Source organism: Eurosta solidaginis, chromosome 5, assembly GCF_040869045.1.
Source record: "Eurosta solidaginis isolate ZX-2024a chromosome 5, ASM4086904v1, whole genome shotgun sequence".
NCBI lineage: Eukaryota > Metazoa > Arthropoda > Insecta > Diptera > Tephritidae > Eurosta > Eurosta solidaginis.
Window position 1 is genome coordinate 228423968 of NC_090323.1, and position 25394 is coordinate 228449361.

The 25394-nt window shown below is 34.5% G+C and overlaps 1 protein-coding gene and 1 long non-coding RNA gene across 3 annotated transcripts in view; one reads left to right on the forward strand and one right to left on the reverse strand.

Annotated features, from left to right (window-relative positions):
- Positions 1-3184: 3184 nt before the first annotated feature.
- LOC137233753 (uncharacterized) lies at positions 3185-5324 on the forward strand. The gene is made up of 2 exons (XR_010947555.1): positions 3185-4098; positions 4324-5324. It is a non-coding gene; the product is annotated as an uncharacterized lncRNA (long non-coding RNA).
- A 16695-nt stretch (positions 5325-22019) lies between these two features.
- The window catches only part of Rev1 (Rev1 DNA directed polymerase), a 76286-nt gene continuing 72911 nt past the window's right edge, over positions 22020-25394 (reverse strand). Inside the window, exons 7-9 of one of the 2 annotated variants that reach the window (XR_010953646.1) lie at positions 23153-23295; positions 22926-23062; positions 22020-22869 (exon numbers count right to left, since the gene is read on the reverse strand). Coding sequence is in view for 1 of the 2 variants with exons in the window: in XM_067788729.1 (XP_067644830.1) it covers positions 23034-23062; positions 23153-23295 (172 nt within the window). In the remaining variant the exon portion in view is untranslated. Of the gene's footprint in view, positions 23063-23152; positions 23296-25394 lie in introns of both variants that reach the window. The other variant, XM_067788729.1, reaches the window with a different exon arrangement.

The following is a 25394-nucleotide window of genomic DNA, read 5'->3' on the forward strand; positions in this document are numbered from 1 at the left end:
AAACACATTCTAGAGTCACCCCTGGTCCACCTTTATGGCGATATTTCGAAACGGCGTCCCTTCTTCCAGTGAGTAGTCCTTCGCCTTACCGACCATATCGGGGACGCGTAGCATGCAATCGGCTGGCCAATTGCTTTGTAAGTGGTAATTAGTGTTTCTTTATCTTTACCCCAAGTACGGCCAGCAAGAGATTAGAGGGTTTTATTGCGGCTCTGGATTTTCGGTACAATTGCGGTTGTATGCTCACCAAAATGTAGATCCTGATCAAACGTCATCCCAAGCTTTTGGGGTGTAAGACAGTCGATAGCATATGCCATTGATTTGGATGTTCAAAATGGTCGACGTTAGGGAAGTCCATGTTGTAAATAAGGTCACCAATGATTTAGTCGGTGATAATGTCAGGTTTCGCGAGGCGAAGAAACTGGAGAGACTAGACAGATAGGAGATAGGACACCATCCTGTGGCACCCCTTATTTAATTGTTCTGAGTTTAGATGTTACGCTCCTTTATTACACCGACGCCTGCCTACCAGATAGGTAACATGCAATCCAATTTTCGAGATTCTATAGAACTATGGCCCACTCCCTCATAAAATACTCTTTAATGCCTTTCATTTGATACACATGTCATACAAACACATTCCAGGGTTTCCCTCGGTGCATTTTCGTACCTGGTTATTTTCCCTTATGTTGTCACCATAGCTCTCAACTGAGTATGTAATGTTCGGTTACACCCGAACTTAACCTTTCTTACTTGTTTCTTTTTGGAGTTTATTTTTCTCTTTAGAAATTTATTTAGTCAGAACATATGTAAATGAAAAAATGAATTTAACTTAGTAATAGAAAAGAAATTAAAAAAAATTATTAGAAGTTAGCGTTTTTACAACCCTTTTAAAATCAAGGCATCACTGTGATGCATTGCATGTCGTAAACATAGTTATGTGGGTTTTTTATTCAACCGTTTTAAAAAATGAAGGTATCACTGTGACACAATTGCAGATCGTAAAATTGCTTGTGTTGTTTTTTTTAAGCCACCACAAGACACAGCAGGTAGAATTGAAATTACCATTTCATTCTTATTACCTCGTCTCGTAGACCATATATAACGCAACAGTTTTTGCGAATGCATTAAGTCGTTGTGAAGAACTCAAAGTGTGAAGTACTAATTTCAGATAAAAAATATTTCAAAAAAAAATAATAAGTGAAGTGACCATTCCAAATCAAAAAGTTTACAATGAATCCACCATCCTCTACACCGCAAGATGAAGCAACTACATCAACAACTATCGAAAACCCAATGAGTCATATACCCAAGCATGATGTTACTGTTTTTGGTGTGTCTACTGATTTAACTGATCTTAATTTACCAACCCATCTGGATATCTTGAGATATTATTTTTACTTAAGCGAACGTGCTAAAACAGAACAAAAAAAGTTTTCCCATAAATCATTCACTATTCAAGTACAAGATAAGTTGATTGGAATTTGGGAAAAACTTGGTATGGAAATAATGCTGAAAAAAAGTGTATTTAATAAATTGAATAAATTGCTTGACAAGTATCAAGAGCAAATCAAGAGAAGAAACAACACCCAACAATTTACAGAGTATGTAAAATCTCTGGAAACTATTTTTTACATTGCAACATGTAAATGCGATTTGAAGGCAGCTCCATGTGCATGCGGCTGGGTTCCCGAACGCCTGAAAGAGTTCATGCACGATCAACATAATCAGAGAAGACTAACAATGGATGCATTTATGATGGAAACTGAAGAGTAAGGAGCAACGTCTATGTCATCAATGCCAACATACCAAGATCCCGATGATTCAACATACGCACCGCCACCGGTTCAAGAAGATATGGATAGAAGCACAAGTTCACAATACACAGAGAGATACGATTGTTTTAATTTTGCCTTGGTATGTGACAGATTTGGTGTGTCTGACAGAGCAGCATCAGCATTGGGAACCGCTATTTTGCAAGATTTTAAAATTAAAGATAAGCATGGGAAACCTCTCATCATGGATAAATCGAAAGCTCGCAGAGAAAAAGGAAATGCAGACAAGAAGTGCTTCGCAAACGGTTAGATGATACCAATTTCTTAGCGTTTTCATTCGATGGCAGAAAACATGATACTTCAACGATAGATAAAATTGATGAGAAGTATCATACAAGGATGGTAAAAGAACCTCATCTTGTTATTTTGAGAGAACCCAATTCTGAATTGATTGGTTACGTAAGACTGGAACATGAAACCGCTGAATACAAAACAACCAAATTAAATGGTTTTTCAACGATAAAAATATATCACTGGATGCATTATTTGGAATATGCACTGACGGTGAGCCAACAAATACTGGCCCACACGGTGGAATTATACGACGATTCGAATTGCTGTTAAAAAGACCATTGCATTGGATAAATCAACCAGCACTGGACCAAGATCGGCAACCGGAAAACTGAGCCGTCAAATCGAAACTTGTGAAACTCTTCCGGTAAGTTATTGCTATCACTCATTTATTATAATTGTCAACCATTTTTAATATTTTAAAAATATTTTTATTTGCCTTCAAATATTATAATTTATTAAATTTTAATGAGCTCGAGGCAGTTTAAAAAATTGAAACACAGTTTAAATTTTTATATCTCAATTTTATTTGGTCGATATTTCGATCTCATTCTGAGATCATCCTCAGGAACTGTGGACAAAAACAACAATTAGTTAACATGTAAACAATTTTCAAACCCTAAACATAATACCACTTACACAATTGAATATGTTTTACCGACTACCAAGATGTACGAAAAAAGAAAGCGTCGAAGTCCAATAAATATGAAAATATAAACAATTTAAAACACCGTAAGTATAAACAAAAATCTACAAAAACAACAATACATAGGATGACGAACAAAAAGACATAATCATTTGCATTAACATACAAATGTACATATGTACATATATATTTGTCATCCCACTGCATTTGTTGTGTTGAGCTGCAATTCTAACTAGAACAGTGTTGTTGTCTTAAAACTAAGTCGCGGTAAACGCGCGCCAGCTGATCAGTGTCTATTTTATAATTCATTTTCGTGTCATTAGGGGTGTTCGTTATGTGCAGCATTTCTAAAACATGACAAAAAAACAATTATAAACACCGCAAGCAATTTCATTAGAAGAGTTCTCTCGATGAGCGATACGATTTTTCACGGAAAGAATATTGACGAAATAAAAGTAACCTTGACAAAGAATGACTTCCCTATGACAACCATAAAGCAATTACTTCGAACATACTTTACCGAAAATAAGGAGAGAACCAACATAGCCAAAGGAGAGGGAAAAATATACAAATCAGTAGTTCATGTTCCAGGAATAACGGAAAGAATAAAATTTTCAAAGCTCTATGACAGAGATAAATATCAGATCGCGTCAACTTATAAACACACGCTAAGAAAACTCTACAGCAATACAAAGGATAGAATTCCCAAACAAGAGAAGTCTGATGTAGTTTACAGGATTCCGTGTAATGGTGACGGGTCCCACTTATGCAAAAAGGTATATGTGGGGACAACAAAAATGAAACTCAAGACAAGGATTTCCGCTCACAGGTCAAATGTGAAATTAAGAAGCAGTTTTTCGGACAATAAGACGGCATTGTCATCACATTGCAAAGATACCGGGCATTATCCCGATTTCGATAATGTATCCATTTTACACGAGGAGAAAAATTACGGCAAAAGATATACTTTAGAAATGCTGCACATAACGAACACCCCTAATGACACGAAAATGAATTATAAAATAGACACTGATCAGCTGGCGCGCGTTTACCGCGACTTAGTTTTAAGACAACAACACTGTTCTAGTTAGAATTGCAGCTCAACACAACAAATGCAGTGGGATGACAAATATATATGTACATATGTACATTTGTATGTTAATGCAAATGATTATGTCTTTTTGTTCGTCATCCTATGTATTGTTGTTTTTGTAGATTTTTGTTTATACTTACGGTGTTTTAAATTGTTTATATTTTCATATTTATTGGACTTCGACGCTTTCTTTTTTCGTACATCTTGTTAGTCGGTAAAACATATTCAATTGTGTAAGTGGTATTATGTTTAGGGTTTGAAAATTGTTTACATGTTAACTAATTGTTGTTTTTGTCCACAGTTCCTGAGGATGATCTCAGAATGAGATCGAAATATCGACCAAATAAAATTGAGATATAAAAATTTAAACTGTGTTTCAATTTTTAAACTGCCTCGAGCTCATTAAAATTTAATAAATTATAACCATTTTTAATTATTTTATTATTATATATTTTCAGGTGGTGGACGGCTTCCAGAAAATTGAGTTGCAAAATATGCCCCCTGCTCCAGAAAAAATTGAATTTTCCACCGATTCGAAGTACTTATACGACATGACCCATGCAATTTCTAGTAGCGTGGTTCCGGTGGATCTGGCTAACATCAAACCAGGGAAAATTGTACATTCTCGGTGGCTCACCAAGCCCGCTAGATTATTGCGATTATATGTGACGACGGAAAATCCAGATGCAAATTTAAGAATTCTGGTTGAATTTATGTACTTCAATATCAAGTATTACAGCTCTGTCGTGTACGGCAGTTCATTATTTTTCAAGTTCATTGGTTGGTCACGATTTCTAGAACCTCGTTTACGCAAAATTGTCAATGAAGTAATTAAAGATAATTCATATTATGCGCATTCGGAAAATATCTTGTTATCAATGTTGTTTGATGATAGCAAAGAAAAGCGCGACTGTGCCATCAAGAAAATTCTACTCTATCGAACCGATTTTGACGAGCCAATGGAAATTAGAGTTTATAAAAAAACCAGATATAAACTTTAATTGCACAAGTTATACGGAAATGATCAATTTGAATGATATAAATATCGTATTTGAACCACCATTCACGCGAAGCATTCCGTACGATACATTGAAAGAATATTTAAATCAAGATGATCCTCCACCGTTTAATGATCCAAAAATTCCATCACACATACAAGGAACGGAACGACATGTTAAATTGCTAGCTAGCGTTTCCAAACGGGTTATACCGGAAAATGTAGAGGCTGTTATGGCGACGACATTAGAGAGCCGTGCGAAATTGCCCAGACTTGAAAGTAAAAAAGACTTCAAACAATAATTTTTTTTAGTTTCTTTTCTATAACTCACTTAAATTAATTTTTTCATTTACATATGTTCTGACTAAATAAATTTGTTAAGAGAAAAAATAGATATTGTTATAAATAAATAATAAATATTATTATAAATAAATAAATAAAAATAAAGAAAAAACATAGCCATTTAGCTGATTTTTTCATGTAAAGTGCAAAACCGGCGATTTTTTGAAATGTTTGCATGGAGAACCCCCAGGGGGTTCCAGGGGGTGTGCCACTGCCATCGGTGGGTCGGACCTCCAAAGTTAGTGGGGGTCGGTCATACATTTGGACTCGATTGGAGCACTCTAAATGGGTCAAAGTAGGATTTTTCAAAATTTGCCCCTACCCAAAAGTTGGACCGAAATTGGGGGACATCAGAATTCGTTTTAGAGGTATGGTTCATTCGGCAAAGTTTCTTATTTTGATCCCTAGAATATAATTTTCACAGAGCAATGGGCGATTTTTTTGCCTCCCCACAAATCGACCCGGCCTATTATAAATACATACGAAAGGAATAGATAAAAGAAAATGAATATGAAGAAGATAGCTTGCTTAGGTAAAACAGTAATAATAAATATCACAAGTAAGGAAGGTTAAGTTCGGGTGTAACCGAACATTACATACTCAGTTGAGAGCTATGGTGGAAAAAAGGGAAAATAACCATGTAGGAAAATGAACCGAGGGTAGCCCTGGAATGTATTTGTATGACATGTGTATCAAATGAAAGGTATTAAAGAGTATTTTAAGAGGGAGTGGGCCATAGTTCTATAGGTGGACGCCATTTAGGGATATCGCCATAAAGGTGGATCAGGGTTGACTCTAGAATTTGTTTGTACGATATGGGTATCAAATCAAAGGGGTTAATGAACATTTTAAAAGGGAGTGGGCCTTAGTTCTATAGGTGGACGCCTTTTAGAGATATCACCATAAAGGTGGACCAGGGGTGACTCCAGAATGCGTTTGTACAATATGGATATCAAACGAAAGGTGTTAATGAGTATTTTGAAAGGGAGTGATCCTTACTTCCATAGGTGGACGCTGTTTCGAGATATCGACATAAAGGTGGACCAGGGGTGACCCTAGAGATTGTTTGTACGATATGGGTATCAAATGAAAGGGGTTAATGACCATTTTAAAAGGGAGTGGGCCTTAGTTCTATAGGTGAACGCCTTTTCGAGATATCGCCATGAAGGTGGACCAGGGGTGACTCTAGAATGCGTTTGTACAATATGGGTATCAAACGAAAGTTGTTAATGAGTATTTCAAGAGGGCGTGGGGCTTAGTTCTATAGGTGGACGCCTTTTCGAGATATCGCCATAAAGGTGGACCAGGGGTGACTCTAGAATGTGTTTGTACGATATCGGTATCAAATTAAAGGTATTAATGAGGGTTTTAAAAGGGAGTGGTGGTAGTTGTATAGGTGGTCGCCTTTTCGAGATATCGGCATAAAGGTGGACCAGGGGTGACTCTAGAATACGTTTGTACAATATGGGTATCAAACGAAAGGTATTAATGAGTATTTTAAAAGGGAGTGGGCCTTAGTTCTATAGGTGGACGCCTTCTCGAGATATAGCCATAAAGGTGGACCAGGGGTGACTCTAGAATATGTTTGTACGATATTGGTATCAAATGAAAGGTGTTAATGGGTATTTTAAAAGGGCGTGGGGCTTAGTCCTATAGGTGGGCGCCTTTGCGAGATATCGCCATAAAGGTGGACCAGGGGTGACTCTAGAATGTGTTTGTACGATATGGGTATCAAATTAAAGGTATTAATGAGGCGTTTAAAAGGGAGTGGTGGTAGTTGTATATGGGAAGGCGTTTTCCAGATATCGACCAAAATGCGGACCAGGGTGACCCAGAACATCATCTGTTGGATACAGCTAATTTATTTATATATATAATACCACGAACAGTATTCCTGCCAAGATTTCAAGGGTTTTATTTGGTAGGTGTCACACCCATTTTACAAAGTTTTTTTATAAAGTTATATTTTGCGTCAATAAACTAATCCAAATACCATGTTTCATCCCTTTTTTCGTATTTGGTATAGAATTATGGCATTTTTTCGTTTTTCGTAATTTTCGATATCGAAAAAGTGGGCGTGGTCATAGTCCGATTTCGGCCATTTTTTATACCAATACAATTTTTCACAGAAATAAGTTATCGTCCCATAATCTAAGCCCCTACCAAATTTCACAAGGATTGGTAAAGTTTTGTTCGACTTATGGCATTAAAAGTATCCTAGACAAATTAAATGAAAAAGGGCGGAGCCCCGCCCATTTTAAAATTTTCTTTTATTTTCGCATTTTGTTGCACCATATCATTACTGGAGTTGAATGTTGACATAATTTACTTATATACTGTAAAGATATTACATTTTTTGTTAAAATTTGACTTTAAAAAAAAATTTTTTTTAAAAGTGGGCGTGGTCGTTCTCCGATTTTGCTAATTTTTATTAAACATACACATAGTATTGGAGTAACGTTCCTGCCAAATTTCATCATGATATCTTCAACGACTGCCAAATTACAGCTTGCAAAAGTTTTAAATTACCTTCTTTTAAAAGTGGGCGGTGCCACGCCCATTGTCCAAAATTTTACTAGTTTTCTATTCTGCGCCATAAGTTCAGCTCACCTACCAAGTTTCATCGCTTTACTCGTCTTTGGTAATGAATTATCGCACTTTTTCGGTTTTTCGATATTTTCGATATCGAAAAAGTGGGCGGGGTTATAGTCCGATATTGTTCATTTTAAATAGCGATCTGAGATGAGCGCTCAGGAACATACATACCAAATTTCTTCAAGATGCCTCAAAATTTACTCAAGTTATCGTGTTAACGGACGGACGAACGGACGGACGGACATGGCTCAATCAAATTTTTTTTCGATCCTGGTGATTTTGATATATGGAAGTCTATATCTATCTCGATTCTTTTATACCTGTACAACCAACCGTTATCCAATCAAAGTTAATATACTCTGTGAGCTCTGCTCAACTGAGTATAAAAATATTACGCTCGCTATTAGCATCATCCGGTGGCAAAATCTTGAGCCAGATAAATAATTTTGAATGTAAATGCAACAACAACGATTTGAGCTAGATAAATCCAGATAGAAGTCTGGTTCAATTTGTGAGCCAGATAATTTGTTAATTACTTCTTTTTAGGTTGGCAACGCGGCCTTTAATATACCTATAAAAAAAATGTAAGGCGCGATAACCTCCGAAGAGATCTAAGGCCGAGCTTCTCTTCCAATTTGCGTCCTGCTCCTCTTGATTTTCCCTACAAATTGGCCGGACGGGACCTACATGTTTTATGCCGACTCCGAACGGCATCTGCGAGGCAGATGAGTTTTCACTGAGAGCTTTTCATGGCAGAAATACACCCGGAGCGCTTGCCAAACACTGCCGAGGGGCGACCCCGCTTAGACAAATTTTCTTCTAATTGAAAAACCTTATTTCTAAAATTTTGATGTTGCTTTGCCCGGGATGCGAACCCAGGGCATACGGTGTGATAGGCGGAGCACGCTACCATCACACCACGGTGGCCGCCGTATATACCTACTTTTTCAAAAATAGATGTCGCTGCTTAGCCTTTCGCCGTATGACTTAAATGAAAAAAGCGGCGACATCTGCCTATCACATTTCACGTGTGCGAAAATTTCACGACATCTGCTTCTCAAGTCTTTCAATGATCCAGAGCATTCTCGTGAGAATTAAGTGTGAGCCGGAGCTGTAAAACTCACTGAAAGACGGCAATTATGTTTTTGATGTTTCTTTTGCATGTTTCGCTTCGCTGACTTGAACATCAGCATCATTCTTGCTCTTAACTATCTTCGGCTCTGCACTCCGCTGCATTCTCACATATACTTTGCCTCTTATACTAAAAACAGATGCAAGTACATTTTGTTTTTTTAATTGCAGCATTGAGCATTGTGAATGATAACTAAGTGTGATATCTTATCTGCCAAATGCGTGACAGGATGTTCAATATGGCTACTTTTTAGCGTTTTGACAGGGTTTTCAATATGGCGGCGCCTATCTTCAGCGGGTGATAGAAAGAGATACAGAATGAGACAGCGATAGTCAAATACAAATCAGGTGATCCAATCACTTTGGAATTTTGACGTCTATGCAGAAGATATCCACTTAGTTATCATTCACAATATCACAGAGTGTTAATGCTCTCTTTTTTGATTTGCAAAATGCAGCGATAGCTTTAAGCAGTTGGATTCTGTCATGTACTGTGTTTAGTTTTATTAAATTAGGCGCTCAAATTGATTTATGGTTAGTATTTGTGCGCATACGAAAAAATTGGCGTTTGGTAGGAGGCTCGATATTTCGCTGATATTTTCATCTTTAGCATATGGTATTCCCTTAACAATAATATCGGTTGAGACCGATTTTTCCTCAAATTCTTGGATCTGCTCACGCATATCATTTGCTTTGCATTTGAGTGCCTCCAGTTCTGTGTATATTTTTTCTACACCAGTTACTCTTTCCTCAATTTTTGTTAATCTCTGTTTGGTGTTTGCTAACTCACTGACAATCTCACCTATTCTCTGCATAACCCTCTCCTCCAAATTTTTCATAGACTCGTTGATTTTCTTGATTATGCTATCCTCATGTTTCTTTAATTTCTCCTCCCACATATCAAAAAGCTGTTCATATGTAGCCAGCTCACCTTGTACCTTTCCCTCTGGATTCCGAGTGGTGGTCAATGTATTCGGCGAAGATAAATTAGCGTTTGCCTTCAGCAGCTGTCGGTGTTGTTGTCTTTCGCTTCTGTCTTTTGACATTTTAGATTTTTATGTAAATATAAATATGCAATACAGGAAGAACAGGTGCAGCAGAAAATGAAACTTTTAAGATTGACGATATTTTTAGCTAAACAAATAAAAGCAGCTAAAGCAAACCAACTTTGTTAAGCTATTGCATAGATTTTATCGCGGGCTTGGCGACTAAATCAAAAAAAACCGTAACGGATATTTGTCAAAAAAGATTAGAAAAGGTTCGGTGTTAGCAACAGGCCAAATACATAAACTTGGATCTCTATCATAAAGTTAAAGTTAAAGTTAAGGTTAAAGTTAAAGTTAAAGTATGTAGGTACAACTAAGTTAAAGTTAAAATTAAAGTTAAATTTAAAATTAAAGTTAAAGTTAAAGTTAAAGTGAAAGTTAAAGTTAAAAATAAAGTATTTTAAAATGTTTGAGCTGAAGGCCAATTTAAATAAAAACACAACTTTTTGTATTATAGTTGTATAATTTATTCTTGTCGATATTTCGGCTTTATTCTAAAGCCATCTTCGGGACTAGGGGTATAAAAAAAAACAAACCATTAGGACGTATTCTACATAATGTTTACGTATATACATATAATAAGCGACTTACTCATATAAATATGTTCGATCGACTAAATTAGCAATGGCCAAAAATCTGTGTTGAAGGTACAAAAAGCGAAAGCATGAAAAATAAACAAATGTACAGAATACCGCAAATGTAAACAAATTTTCAAGAACAGTAATTATAAACAAAAGATTTACAATAATAAAATACATGTAACAATAAGACATAACTTAGTATGTATATCAACCCCCTTTTGCTTAGTTGTTGTCTTGAAGTATGCTGGATGCTGAATATTCTTATTTAAGTGAGCGCGGTGTATGTTGCTGTTGTTTCAAAATCAAATTGCGATAAGCAAAAATGTTATTCAATATATCCTGAATTTTTCTTGAGTATTCCGTCCTGTCCATCACTACAGTGGTGTTACCTTTATCAGCACTGAGTACTAAAAGTTGTTTTATTATTTTTCAGAAATGACTTCGCGGAATGGAGTGTGTGGCATGTAAACTTATCTCGCAATGAGGTTGTATTTTTGCTTAAATTATCACCTATCAGAGCCGTTAGATTATTTCTTTCAATTTCTTGCCTCTCTTTATCTTTTACTGTTTGTATCGCAAAATATGTAATGCCGTTAGAGAAAGGAAAATTTCCGATTTTTCAAGTTATAGCGGATGGAGAAAATGCGATACAAACAGTAAAAGATAAAGAGAGGAAAGAAATTGAAAGAAATAATCTAACGGCTCTGATAGGTGATAATTTAAGCAAAAATACAACCTCATTGCGAGATAAGTTTACATGCCACACACTCCATTCCGCGAAGTCATTTCTGAAAAATAATAAACAACTTTTAGTACTCAGTGCTGATAAAGGTAACACCACTGTAGTGATGGACAGGACGGAATACTCAAGAAAAATGCAGGATATATTGAATAACATTTCCGCTTATCGAGTTCTAAAACGAGACCCGACGAACAAATTACAGGACAAGAACAACGAATTGGTACTTAAGATGTTCAATGATGGATGCATTGATGAAAAAGAAAAGAATCATTTGACGTGTAAAATCGCTATCACACCCAGAATTTACGGTTTGCCAAAAATCCACAAGGAAGGCATACCCCTTCGTCCGATTTGTTCGTCTATAGATGCCCCATCCTATAATTTATGCAGATATGTTGTCCGAGTTCTCAAAAATATAACGAAATCGTCTACATACAACGTTGAAACTGCCAAAGAATTCAAAGACAAGGTCAAAGACACATACATTTATGACGATGAGAGTTTGGTGTCATTTGACGTGGTTTCGTTATTCCCCAGTATTCCTGTTGATTTGGCGATTGAAATCATAGCCTCGAGGTGGAATGATATCAAAGAATATACGTTGATGAACAAAGAGTTTTTCTTAACAGTAGTTAAATTTTGCATAAAAGAAAACAGATATTTTAAATATAATGACAAAGTATATGAGCAAAGGTCAGGAATGCCTATGGGGTCACCAGCCTCGCCAGTTATAGCGGATATAGTTATGGAAGAGCTACTGACAAAATTTGAGCTAGAGTTCAAAGAAAAACCAAGGCTGCTAACAAAATATGTGGACGACATCTTTGCTGTTGTCAAAAAAGAACACATTCAAAATATGCTCCACATGCTTAACACGTACCACAAGAACATACAATTTACAGTAGAAATAGAAAGGGATGGTCAACTCCCCTACCTCGATACGTTAATAGTCAGAAAGAATAATAAGTTACTTATTGACTGGTATCAGAATCCAACGTCTTCTGGAAGGCTGATAAGCTACAACTCCAAGCATGAAAGAAGGACAATAATAAACACGGCGAAAAATTTTATTAGAAGGGTTCTCACAATCAGTGATGAGGTTTTCCACGAGAAAAATATTAAAATAATTAAAGTAACCCTGGAACAGAACGACTTTCCCAAAGAGTTAACAAATAGACTTATCCACAATTTTCATACCACGAAAAATAATGAAGAAAAAAGAACGGACGCGGCCAATAAAAAGTATTTGACAATGGAATATGTTCCAGGATTATCGGAGAGGATAAGGAGCTCCAATCTATACGACAAGGATAGCTATAATCTAGCGTTCACGTACAAAAATACACTAAGGCAAGTTTTTAATAACATAAAAGATAAGATCCCCAAGTTCGAGAAATCTGACGTAGTTTATCGAATCCCATGCAACGGCGACGGGTCCCGCGTATGCGAGAAGGTATATGTGGGGACAACAAAACTCAAGCTCATGACAAGGATTTCCGGTCACAGGTCAAACATAAAATTAAGGAACAGTTTTTCAGGAAATAAGACGGCCCTATCTGCCCACTGCAAAGATACAGGACATCACCCTGATTTTGAGAACGTAAATATATTGGAGAAGGAAAAACATTACCAAAAACGCTATACCTTAGAAATGCTACATATATTGAACACTCCTAGTGAAAAGCGAATTAATTTTAAAATGGACACTGCCCACTGTGCGAGTGCTTATCGCAATTTGATTTTGAAACAACAGCAACATACACCGCGCTCACTTAAATAAGAATATTCAGCATCCAGCATACTTCAAGACAACAACTAAGCAAAAGGGGGTTGATATACATACTAAGTTATGTCTTATTGTTACATGTATTTTATTATTGTAAAATTTTTGTTTATAATTACTGTTCTTGAAAATTTGTTTACATTTGCGGTATTCTGTACATTTGTTTATTTTTCATGCTTTCGCTTTTTGTACCTTCAACACAGATTTTTGGCCATTGCTAATTTAGTCGATCGAACATATTTTTATGAGTAAGTCGCTTATTATATGTATATACGTAAACATTATGTAGAATACGTCCTAATGGTTTGTTTTTTTTTAGTTAAAGTTAAAGTGAAAGTTAAAGTCAAAGTTAAAATTAAAGTTAAAGTGAAAGTTAAACTTAAAGTTAAAGTTAAAATTAAAGTAATGTTAAAGTGGAAGTTAAAGTTAAAGTGAATGATAAGGTTAAAGTGAAAGTTAAAGTTAAAAATATAGTTAAAGTTAAAGTGAAAGTTAAAGTTAAAGTCAAAGTCAAAGTCAAAGTCAAAGTTAAAGTTAAAGTAAAGTTTTTATTTTGCCGGCTCTAGGTCAAAAGTAATAAAACGAATCATGGAATTATACGGAGGATGATAAAAGCTTACAGTGAAATAAAAATACCCAAAAACGGATAAAAAACAACTACAAAGTACAAATCGATGTTATATATACCAGGCTTCTGTTATATATGACAAGGAAAACATCAAAATTGCACATAAACCAGCCTATACAACGAATATTTTCTACAACAACATGAAAAGTAAAGTAGCATTATTAGACAAAAACAACATTGAATACAAAATCACATGCGCTGGAAATGAAAACGATAAATGTAACAAATAGTATGTAGGTACAACTAAGAATAAATTGAAAACGAGGATATCAGGCCACCGATCTGATATAAAATGCAGAGCAGCTAGTAACACGCAAAAAACTGCACTTGCGGCCCACTGTGCAGAGAGCGGCCATCAACCAGATTTCGAAGCAGTGAGCATACTTCAAACAGAGCAAAATTACAAAAACCGCTTCACTTTAGAAATGCTCCACATAACAAACACACCAATAAACAAGAGACTTAACTATAAAATAGATACCGACGGCTGCTCACATATCTACAGACACCTGCTAGAATCGTGGAAACTTAGTTCAAAGCTAAATGACGAACCGAACGGACGCAGATTAGCAAAATAAAAATATAAATGTATGTATGTATATAAATATGAATGTGATTATATACATAGGAAGGTTTATTTAGTTATTATTGTTAGTTATTACAAACTAAGCTGAATTGTTTATTATTGTTGTAGCCCCCTGATGAAGATCTCCGAAGGTGATCGAAATACATTGGGAAAATAAAAAAAAATCAAATCGTTTTATTACTTTTGACCTAGAGCCGGCAAAATAAAAACTTTACATTTAAACGTATAAAGGTCGCTAAAATCAAATATTAATTAAGTTAAAGTTAAGGTTAAGGTTAAAGTTAAAGTATGTAGGTACAACTAAGTTAAAGTTAAAATTAAAATTAAAGTTAAAATTAAAGTTAAAGTTAAAGTTTAAGTTAAAGTTAACGTTAAAGTTAAAGTTAAAATTAAAGTTAAAGTTAAGGATAAAGTTAAAGTTAAAGTCAAAGTTAAAGTCAAAGTTAAAATTAAAGTTAAAGTGAAAGTTAAACTTAAAGTTAAAGTTAAAGTTAGAGTTAAAATTAAAGTTAAAGTTAAAGTGGAAGATAAAGTTAAAAATATAGTTAAAGTTAAAGTGAAAGTTAAAGTTAAGGTTAAAGTTAAAGTTAAGGTTAAAGTTAAAAATATAGTTAAAGTTAAAGTGAAAGTTAAAAATAAACTTAAAGTTTACACGATTTTTAGGTTAATGCACCATTAATCGATCACATTGAAGATGGTTATGGATACGGGTATGGTTACGACTATGGCGTTAGGGTTAAGGAAGTAATTGGCCCCTTATGTAAATAACATGGATTTATCAGTAAATATCGACTATTAGCAAGGACGTTTGCAAAGCTGTAATGGCACCTTAAGCCAATCAATTTCACCACATCAAATATTCAAAACACAACCATGCGTCAAGCATCAGCTGATGATCAATAATACAACCCTGTGCAAAAAATGTGCAGATAGAGAATTCGACGAGACGGGGCAGTCATATCTTTTCAGCAAGTACTTATAAAATTAATTAAATATTAAATCTTAATTGTATAAAACAAATAAGTGTTTTTATTGAGTGCTTTATTAATAACCCTACTTGAGATCGTCTGGGCTTTCCACATGAAGCAGCTACCATTGAGTTACTTTAATACGCAGCCACTCATACATACTACGAGCCGGCGTGCTCCTGAGTCAAGACAAGATGGCAGATCTGTAAACCCGGAACCCAGACGTGGGAATCCAGTTTGGAAACCAACATCTATACAGAACACAAGTTGGGTTATACTTCCGGTGATTTATTATATACATACATACAATATAGTTTACATGGCGACCGTGACATGCGGGCCAGCCGCTAGTAAAATAACCTCATTTTTTGAATTGGGGCATCCATGTGTGGGCACAGAAAAACGCAATTTGTGGGCACAAAAAACGCCATTTTATACCTATGTACGCAAAATAACCTCAAATTTTTTTGACTGCGGCGAGGGAGCACCTAAAGATAACCTCAATTTTTTTCTGACTGCGGCGCGGGAGCACCCAACATAACCTCAATTTTTTATAATCACATTTCTCAATTTTTATGAATTCATTGGTTTACATGTGTTTAAGCCTACAATATAGTTAGCCACATCTATTCGAACATACTACACTTGTTTTGCTTGCATGTGTGCAATTATTTTTACACACGTATATTTTCTTCTGCATGTGAACTTTACAGGCTATGTATTACAACTGAACCCAATGTGTGATTTTTGTAAACGGTATTTCCTTAAACTCTTGACGTGTTCTTAACCCAATTTTTCAAATAGTCCTTTGCAAATATTTTTCTTTTCAATTTTCGGGCGTTTTGACCTATTTCCACGTACATATGGTAAAATGTGGATTTTTATATAACGGTGGTTTGTGAAAAACCAATTAAATTTTTATAAACGGTGGTTTGTTAAAAACCAATTTACATTTTTTTATATACTACGGTGGTTCCGTGAAAAACCAAATTGAGATTTTCATATAAAGCGGTGCGTCCGTGATTACCAAATTTGTGAAATTTTTACCAATTCATACCTATGTACTTTTGTGACATTTTGAATTCAAATACATTTCTTTTATAAATTTTCCATACAAGTATACTGCAGTTCCAATTAATTCTTCCAATAAAGTGTTAAATATATCCGTAGCGACTATTCACCAGCAAATCATTTCACTTTTTCAAAATTTTTCTTTAACAGTTCAGCTTCAAATATAAATTCAGACATTCAAATAAGTACTTTATTAATTTCATAGTTTGAACTGAATTATTTTTGCTATTCTGATAACTACATATGTACCTTAGAAGTGGTAAGTGCAAAAAAATTCAAACTCAGAATCCGATTCCGATAACTCAGCCTCAAGCTACGAAAGTTTAGCTTCATCCTCGACTGAAGAAGTAACAAACCAGGAAAATAGATTTTCTTTGTCAACAGATTTTCCAGGCTTCGAAAATTCTTCCATTAAAAATTTAACTTCTAATTTAGATTCAAATCTTAACGATTCAAATAGTGCAAAACTAACTTCAACTTCTTTTACTTTAAAATCAGATCTTAACGATCCAAATAGTACAAACGTGGCCTCACCTTCTGCTAATTCAGCTCCAGATCTTAACTATCAAGTCATGGCAATACCAGAGGATAAGAGAATTTTTATTAACACATGTGCTAATTCTATTAAAGAAAACTACAGTGGTGATCCCCTTGCACTTGATACTTTTATAGACAAAATCGCATTACTTGAACAATTCGCTACTGCAGATTTAAATGATACTTTTATAGCGTTCTTAAAATCAAAACTAAAGGCTAAAGCCCGTGAAGCAATACACAAGTAATTTGAGTCAATGAAATTAAAACAGCTCTACGTAATAGGATCAAACCAGACAACTCGAAAGTTGTAGCAGGGAGAATTGCAGCGTTGCACGTTAACGGTAACAATTACACAGATTTTGCCAATAAGTTGAAGATTTAGCTGACTCACTTGAGCGGTCTCTTATTATTGAAGGGATCACTCAAGCAAAAGCTCACGAAATGGCAGTCGAACAAACTGTTAACGTGCATCGTTTAAATGCAAAATCAAATTTAGTAAAAACCATTTTAGCCTCGACGGCATTTACAGATCCGAAAGACGTAGTAGCAAAATTAATTGTAGAACAAAATAACGAAGTAACAGAGCGTCAGGTTTTAGCTTTTCGATCACGTAGTAACAACACATTCAGAAATTCACGTGGTAGTTATCGAGGCTTTTACCCAAACCGCGGCTATACTGGTTATAGAAACAATGATTCATTTGCATACAACAGCAACTACAACGGCAACAACAATCAAGGATATAGAATTTATAATGGAAATAGATACCAGAATAACAACAATAATAATACGCGTCCAAATACCAATTCCAATTCAAATACAAATAATAGTAACAATAGAAGCAACAATTCAAGATCGTCAAACGGTAGAGGTCGAAACGCAAACGTTCGCGCTTTAAACGCCATTGCCCTCAGGAGCGAACACTGGGGGAGGACGAACTAAGCCAGTAAGTGAACATCCCTCACCAATAGGCATATATTGTTTAAATTTAAATTACTCTGATTTAATTGAATTACAACTTAACGAGTCACAAAAATTTTGTTCTTTCCTAGTAGACACTCAAGCGGACATTTATTTAATAAAGATATCATGTTTAGACAGAAATATTACCTTAAATACGAACGACATTATTAACATTACCGGTGTTACTTCCAATTCAGTTTCGACTTTCGGTAAAATTACCTTAAATTAAAATTTTTCAAACTTTTCTATTAAACATACTTTACATGTAGTAGATGAAGATTTTAATATTCCATCCGATGGCATATTAGGTAAATATTTTCTGAAAATTAACAAATGCATTATTAATTATGAAAGAAACAGTATTTCCTTTTGGGTAGGTAATGAAAAAGTTGCGATACCAATCCTACACGGCACAGAAAGCGACAGTTGAATCATTCCTCCGAGATGTGAAATATTCAGACTTTTTGATTTAGGAGATTCACCCGAGCCATTTTTCGTGGACTCGCAGGAAACTGAAAAAGGTGTTTTCACAGCTAGGTGCATTGTTACTTCCAGTAACCCAATAATTAAAGTCATAAATACCACGGATGATATAAAGTATGTGAAAAAAAAAGTATTCGGACAGAAAAACTTTCAAACTACAATGTTTATACAATTAACAAGACAGAAACAGAAGACAAACGTACGAAAAAACTGACTTCAATTTTAAAAAATCAAATACCTCAACATGCTCCAAGTAAATTACTTAACCTTTGCATAGATTATGCCGACATTTTCGCTCTTGACACGGACAAAATGACTTTAAATAACTTCTACGAGCAAAAACTAAGACTGACAGACAACGAACCGGTATATGTTAAAAACTATAGATTGCCATATTCTCAACGCGAAGAAATAAATCGCCAAGTAAATAAATTGTTAGATAACGATTTGATTGAACCCAGTTATTCCAATTACAATAATCCTTTGATTGTAGTCCCAAAGAAAGATACTAATGGTCAAAAAACTTATCGTATGTGCGTAGATTTTCGCGCAGTAAACAAAAAACTCATTGCTGATAAATTCCCACTAGCTAGAGTTGACGATATTTTAGACAATCTCGATAGAGCAAAATATTTTTCCACATTAGATCTTTTTTCAGGATTTCATCAAATCCCCTTGCATCCCGACTCTCGTGGCATTACGTCTTTCAGCACTGACCGTGGCGCATTTAGATGGAAAGTGCTTCCATTCTGTTTAAATATAGCACCAAATTCATTCTCACGAATGATGACAATAGCTTTTTCGGGTATACCACCCAACGTCGCATTTTTATACGTCGACGATATTATCGTCATAGATTGTAGCGAAGCACGCCATATTAAAAATCTTTCAAAAGTTTTCGATACTTGTAGGTCTTTTAATCTCAAACTTAACCCAAATAAATGCAACTTTTTATGACCAGAAGTTACATTTTTAGGTCACAAATGTTCAGCCAAAGGTTTGTTTCCAGACGACTCCAAAATAAACGCAATCAAAAAGTATACAAAACCGACTGACAAAGACGCGGTACGACGATTCGTCGCGTTTGCAAACTATTACAGACGGTTTATACCTAATTTTGCGTCTCTGGCAGCGCCTCTAAACCGATTAAGCAGAAAAAGAGTTGAATTCGTATGGGATGTAGAGAGCGAAAGATTTTAGTAACCAATTCATTATTACAGTTGACGCTTCCACAACTGGACGTGGCACTATTTTAAGTCAAGAACAGCAAGGTAGTGATTTACCAATTTGTTTCGCTTCTAAAGCATTTAATAAAGCAGAACAGAAAAAACCCATTATAGGGTTAGAACTTTTAGCTATTTACTTTGCAATCAAGCAATTTCGACCATATGTTTATGGCACCAATTTTATTGTAAAGTCAGATCATAGACCTCTGGTATACTTATTCAAAATGAAAGACCCATCTTCAAAACTTTCGAGAATAAGACTGGAACTAGCTGAATATAACTTTACTATTGTATATATAAAAGGTAAATCAAACGTTTGTGCTGATGTGCGTATAATAATCGATGAGATTAAAGAAGCTAACAAACAAATTTTGGCAGTACAGACAAGGTCAATGACAAAACAGGCAAACGACAAAAATTTACATAGGAAAACAGACAAAAACGACGAAAAACAAATTACTTTACATGTCTATGACAAATTTTCATTTAATTTTTCAAAAAAGATTCCACGAATAAGATCTGAAATTACGTACAATAAAAATAATAAAACAACATATTTAAAAATTTTTGCGCATATTAAACATAAGAAACTCGAGTTGCTTAGTTTTCAGCTTGTTAACGAAATAATGACTTTAGAGAAATTACTTTCAAGGCTTGAATCAGAAGCGGCAAACACAAAATTAAGCAAACTGAATGGCCTAAAAACGATATTTTGTTCGAACATTACACTACTACAATATTCAAAAATATTGGTAATAAAATTTTAAAATCATTAGAAATTATTCTAACAGATCCAGTAGAGACAATAACAGACGAAGACACAAAACTAAAACTTATGAGAATTTACCATTTTCTGTTGGACATTGCGGAATGAAAAAACTGTACGCAAAATTACGAACCAAATTTTATTGGAAAGATATGACTCGTGATATATCGAAATATATCAAAAGTTGTAATGATTGTCTTTTAAACAAAGTTAAAACAAAAACCAAGGAAAAGCTAGTGTTAACACCAACACCTTGCAAACCATTTGAAATAGTAGTCATTGATACAATAGGACCGTTGCCAGAATCAAAGTATGGTAACAGGTTCGCAGTTACCATAATTTGCGATTTAACGAAATACTTAGTAACAGTAGCGGTTCCGGATAAAAGTGCGAAAACCATAGCTTCTGCGGTATTCGAGTCATTTATTTTAACATATGGCCCAATGAATTCTATCAAATCTGATCTAGGTACGGAATATAAAAATGAAGTGTTTTCAGAGCTGACAAAACTTTTAAACGTCAAACACGATTTTTCCACAGCGTATCATCATGAAACGTTAGATTCAATCGAACGAAACCATCGAGTATTTAACGAATACTTGCGCGCATATCTTAATGACACGTTGTCGGACTGGGATACTTACTTAAAGTATTTCACGTTTTTTCACAATACCACTTCGAATACAGTTTTTGATAATAAATTTACACCGTTCGAATTAGTATTCGGTAAAAAACCCATTTTACCGAATGAACTTCAAAAAGGAAAAGTTGATACAATTTATGACGTGCAGAATTACGCGAAAGAGGCGAAATACCGCATGCAAAAATCACATGTATTGGCGCAAGAACTGTTAAACAAACACAAAGTTCGAAATAAATATCACTATGACAAACAGGCCACCGTGGTGTGATGGTAGCGTGCTCCGCCTATGACACCGTATGTCCTGGGTTCAACTCCCGGGCAAAGCAACATCAAAATTTTAGAAATAAGATTTTTCAATTAGAAGAAAATTTGTCTAAGCGGGGTCGCCCCTCGGCAGTGTCTGGCAAGCGCTCCGATTGTATTTCTGCCATGAAAAGCTCTCAGTGAAAACTCATCTGCCTTGCAGATGCCGTTCGGAGTCGGCATAAAACATGTAGGTCCCGTCCGGCCAATTTGTAGGGAAAAATCAAGAGGAACACGACGCAAATTGGAAGAGAAGCTCGGCCTTAGATCTCTTCGGAGGTTATCGCGCCTTACATTTATTTATTTATGACAAACATGCCTGTCCGTAAAAAATTAGCGTAAATGATAAGGTTCTAATACAAAAAGAACCGGGACGAATGTAAAAGTTTTTGATAAAGAAAAGAAAAAATTAAAGACTGTTCACAAAAACCGTGTACAAAAAGTACAATAAACAACTCTAGGCAAGTTATGCTTTATTTACAAATACAAAATTTACAAATTCAAAATTGTAATATTTAAATAATAACTACTTTGCGGCGCATTTCTCAAAAAAAAAAAGAACTTGAAATGTATCAAATTTACAAATAATATAATATGTAAACATACGACTTAGTAGCTAAGAGTTAAACCATAAACATAAGTGATTTAAAATGAATTATATAAATTTACAAAGCTAAAAACTTACACTTATGAAATTATTTTCAAATATGCCAATTGGCATAACTATACTATATTTGCATATTACAATGCAATGAGAAAAAAAACTTTTTCGATACCGTTGTATAAATAAATTTAAATATCATTTACTAAATTATTTTTCATATTAAATATCAAATAAGTTATAAATAAACTTAATTGTCTTTAATCGCAACTATTTTAGATATAAGATAATTTCATAAAACTGTCTGTCAATTGGATCATTAGCTGATGAATATTAGATTTTAACCATTTAAAATATCCTACACTAATGAACGAATTTAAAATGAAAAGGGGAGGAATATCTACTTTTAAAGGTTAAATTCGTTCATCAAAAATAAAAATTTTTTCCTCTGACTTCATTCCGAAATTTTAAATTGTACTAAATTTTTACTTAATAAATTTACATCTTAATTTTCTTAATTTTGGGCAAGAAGAAGCCGGCAGAATTGATCACCCTGACGACTTCTTCTTTTCCAAAAGAAGGGTGATGTAATGGCACCTTAAGCCAATCAATTTCACCACATCAAATATTCAAAACACAACCATGCGTCAAGCATCAGCTGATGATCAATAATACAACCCTGTACAAAAAATTTGCAGATAGAGAATTCTATCGAGACACGAGACGGGGCAGTCATATCTTTTCCCCAAGTACTTATAAAATTAATTAAATATTAAATCTTAATTGTATAAAACAAATAAGTATTTTTATTGAGTGCTTTATTAATAACCCTACTTGGGATCGGCTGGGCTTTCCACATGAAGCAGCTACCAGTGAGTAGTGAGTTACGTTAATACGCCCCTTCCGCAGCCACTCATACATACTACGAGCCGGCGTGCTCCTGAGTTAAGACAAGATGGCAGATCTGTAAACCCGGAATCCACACGTGGGAATCCCGTTTGGAAACCAACATCTATACAGAACACAAGTTGGGTAATACTTCCGTTGATTTATTATATACATACATACAATATAGTTTACAAAGCCGCCTCTGTATCGTTTTCTGGGTTAGGGCGTTATGGTAAGGCACGATTGACCAATTACATTGATTTCCATAAGTTGGTTGAATCAGCTGTTTTATATGGATATGGCAAGTTTGCCTGGCCCTATAAAAAGTTCCAGTTTTATTTGGCTATGTGACCCGCACACAATTTTTATGTTTTTCATAAATCAAGTACTCCTTAAACAATTATTACATTTTAATTTCTCTCCTAAAAACAATTGCCGACCATCATAACATTTTTCCATTTCTTTTTGAAGACTTTTTACTATACGAAGATATGCAGTATGCCATAAACAATCATTAGGCGCACCACTACGTTTCTGCTGATTGAGTACCCTATTGAAAAAAAAAATTTAGTTTATTTTTAAAAAAAGGGGGACTCATTAAAGCATATAAATTTATAAGGTGTAAAATTATATCCATTTAAATACGCTGTTGTATGAACGTACGAAGTAATACTATTGATAAACTTAATTTTCGATCAGCTGTATTATTACCAAAAAAATGTTTGTTATACAAATTAAAAACTGCCAACATTATGTGAAAAATCAAAACTAAAACATCTTTACTATGAAATTCTTGTAAATGACTTGCTGATGTTGGAGATTTCTGATGAAAAGGACGGCAATTATGTTTGCAAGGTGGCATTCCTTTGAGTTTACCGCGTTTACACAATGAAATGTGCGCGTAAATTTATACATATTGTGTAAAATTTGACAGTTCGTTTACGCACTAGATAAATTTATACGTTTACACACTTTATAAAACATTTATAAGGTTAAATGAGTCCCCCTAAAGTATATACATATCCCACTCAGCATTTAGATGATTCAATTTTGAATTTCCCTACATATCAATACAATTTGATTACTCTTTCTGACTATATAATGAGTTATCATACAATTGAACAAAATAAATAATCAAATATGAATACTTTTGATGATGAAAAACTAGAAAGCATTTTTCGATCACTTTTTGGAATCATTTTTGAAGTCCTTTAATGACTAAATTTTAATATTTCATAAAAACCAACAAAAAGAATAATCAAATATTCTTACCTTTGATGATCAAAAACTGAATATAGTTTTTCAATCACATTTTGGAATCATATTTAAATCAAATGTGTTTACTTTAGGTGATCAAAAATTTACAATCATTTTTCATTCAGCTTTCTGAATTTTTATGAATATATTTGTTGACTGAATAATGAATTTTATACTTATTGAAATTTTACTTTTCATTAAAAATTTTATTTTTTTCACACACACATATTTTTTCCAATCATGAAGCTAAGAAAAAATATATAAAAATTGTATTATTTATGCAAAAGATATTCTTCAAGACAAAAATAATGTAATGCTGCTCGTGAACGAAGATTTCCCCAACCATTTCTCCCCTTCAGCTTCCCAGAAAATATATAATGATTGGACAATACATAGGTTGTGAGCTATTTGAACCCCAGGTAAGTGAAACTACTTTGACATACCTGGATACGGCTTCAACATCCCGTATCGCATCCGTATTTTAAGATGCGGACGATAATGCTGATGTTGGATGTTGTATTCGCAGGTATATAGGTCAAGTTTGCTTGCAAGTTAGCTGTGGTTCGAATAGCTCACTTTCGCCTGCTTTCTTCCCCTGATGAAATAAGATTATTATGTAGTATCCTATTTTGAATGAGATATGAAAAATAAATGCATTGTAATGGCATTCAAAAATGATTCAAAAATCTCAACCAAAACGATTGATATATATTCACGGATATGATCAGAAAATGACTGTGAAAAGCAGTCAAATATTACTCTAAAACCATTAAAGCTCAATTTTACAATGATATCAAATATGAATAAAAAGCGTTTCGAAATAGGAATCATAAATGATTATTCAAGAATAATCACATTTATGGTACATTTTTCTCCCGACGATACGTTAATTTTCGAACAGAAAGTGCGTTTAAATTTGAATGATTTTTATCATCTTGGGGTATGATATTTAAATATTTTTTGATCAAAATTTTCAAAAAATGCTGGCTGGGATGTATGTTCATTAGGATGATCCTTAAAAATTAAATAATCAAGTTTTTCCACACTCAGCCCTTCAAACTGTAGGACCTTGGTCAATATTATGACATACATTTTTGTCCCGATTGAAAAAAAAAATAAAATGTAAGGCGCGATAACCTCCGAAGAGATCTAAGGCCGAGCTTATCTTCCAATTTGCGTCGTGCTCCTCTTAATTTTCCCTACAAATTGGCCGGACGGGACCTACATGTTTTATACCGACTCCGAACGGCATCTGCAAGGCAGCTCAGTTTTCAGAGAGCTTTTCATGACAGAAATACACCCGCAGCGCTTGCCAAACACTTCCCAGGGGCGACCCCGCTTATAAAAATTTTCTTCTAATTGAAAAACCTTATTTCTAAAATTTTGATGTTG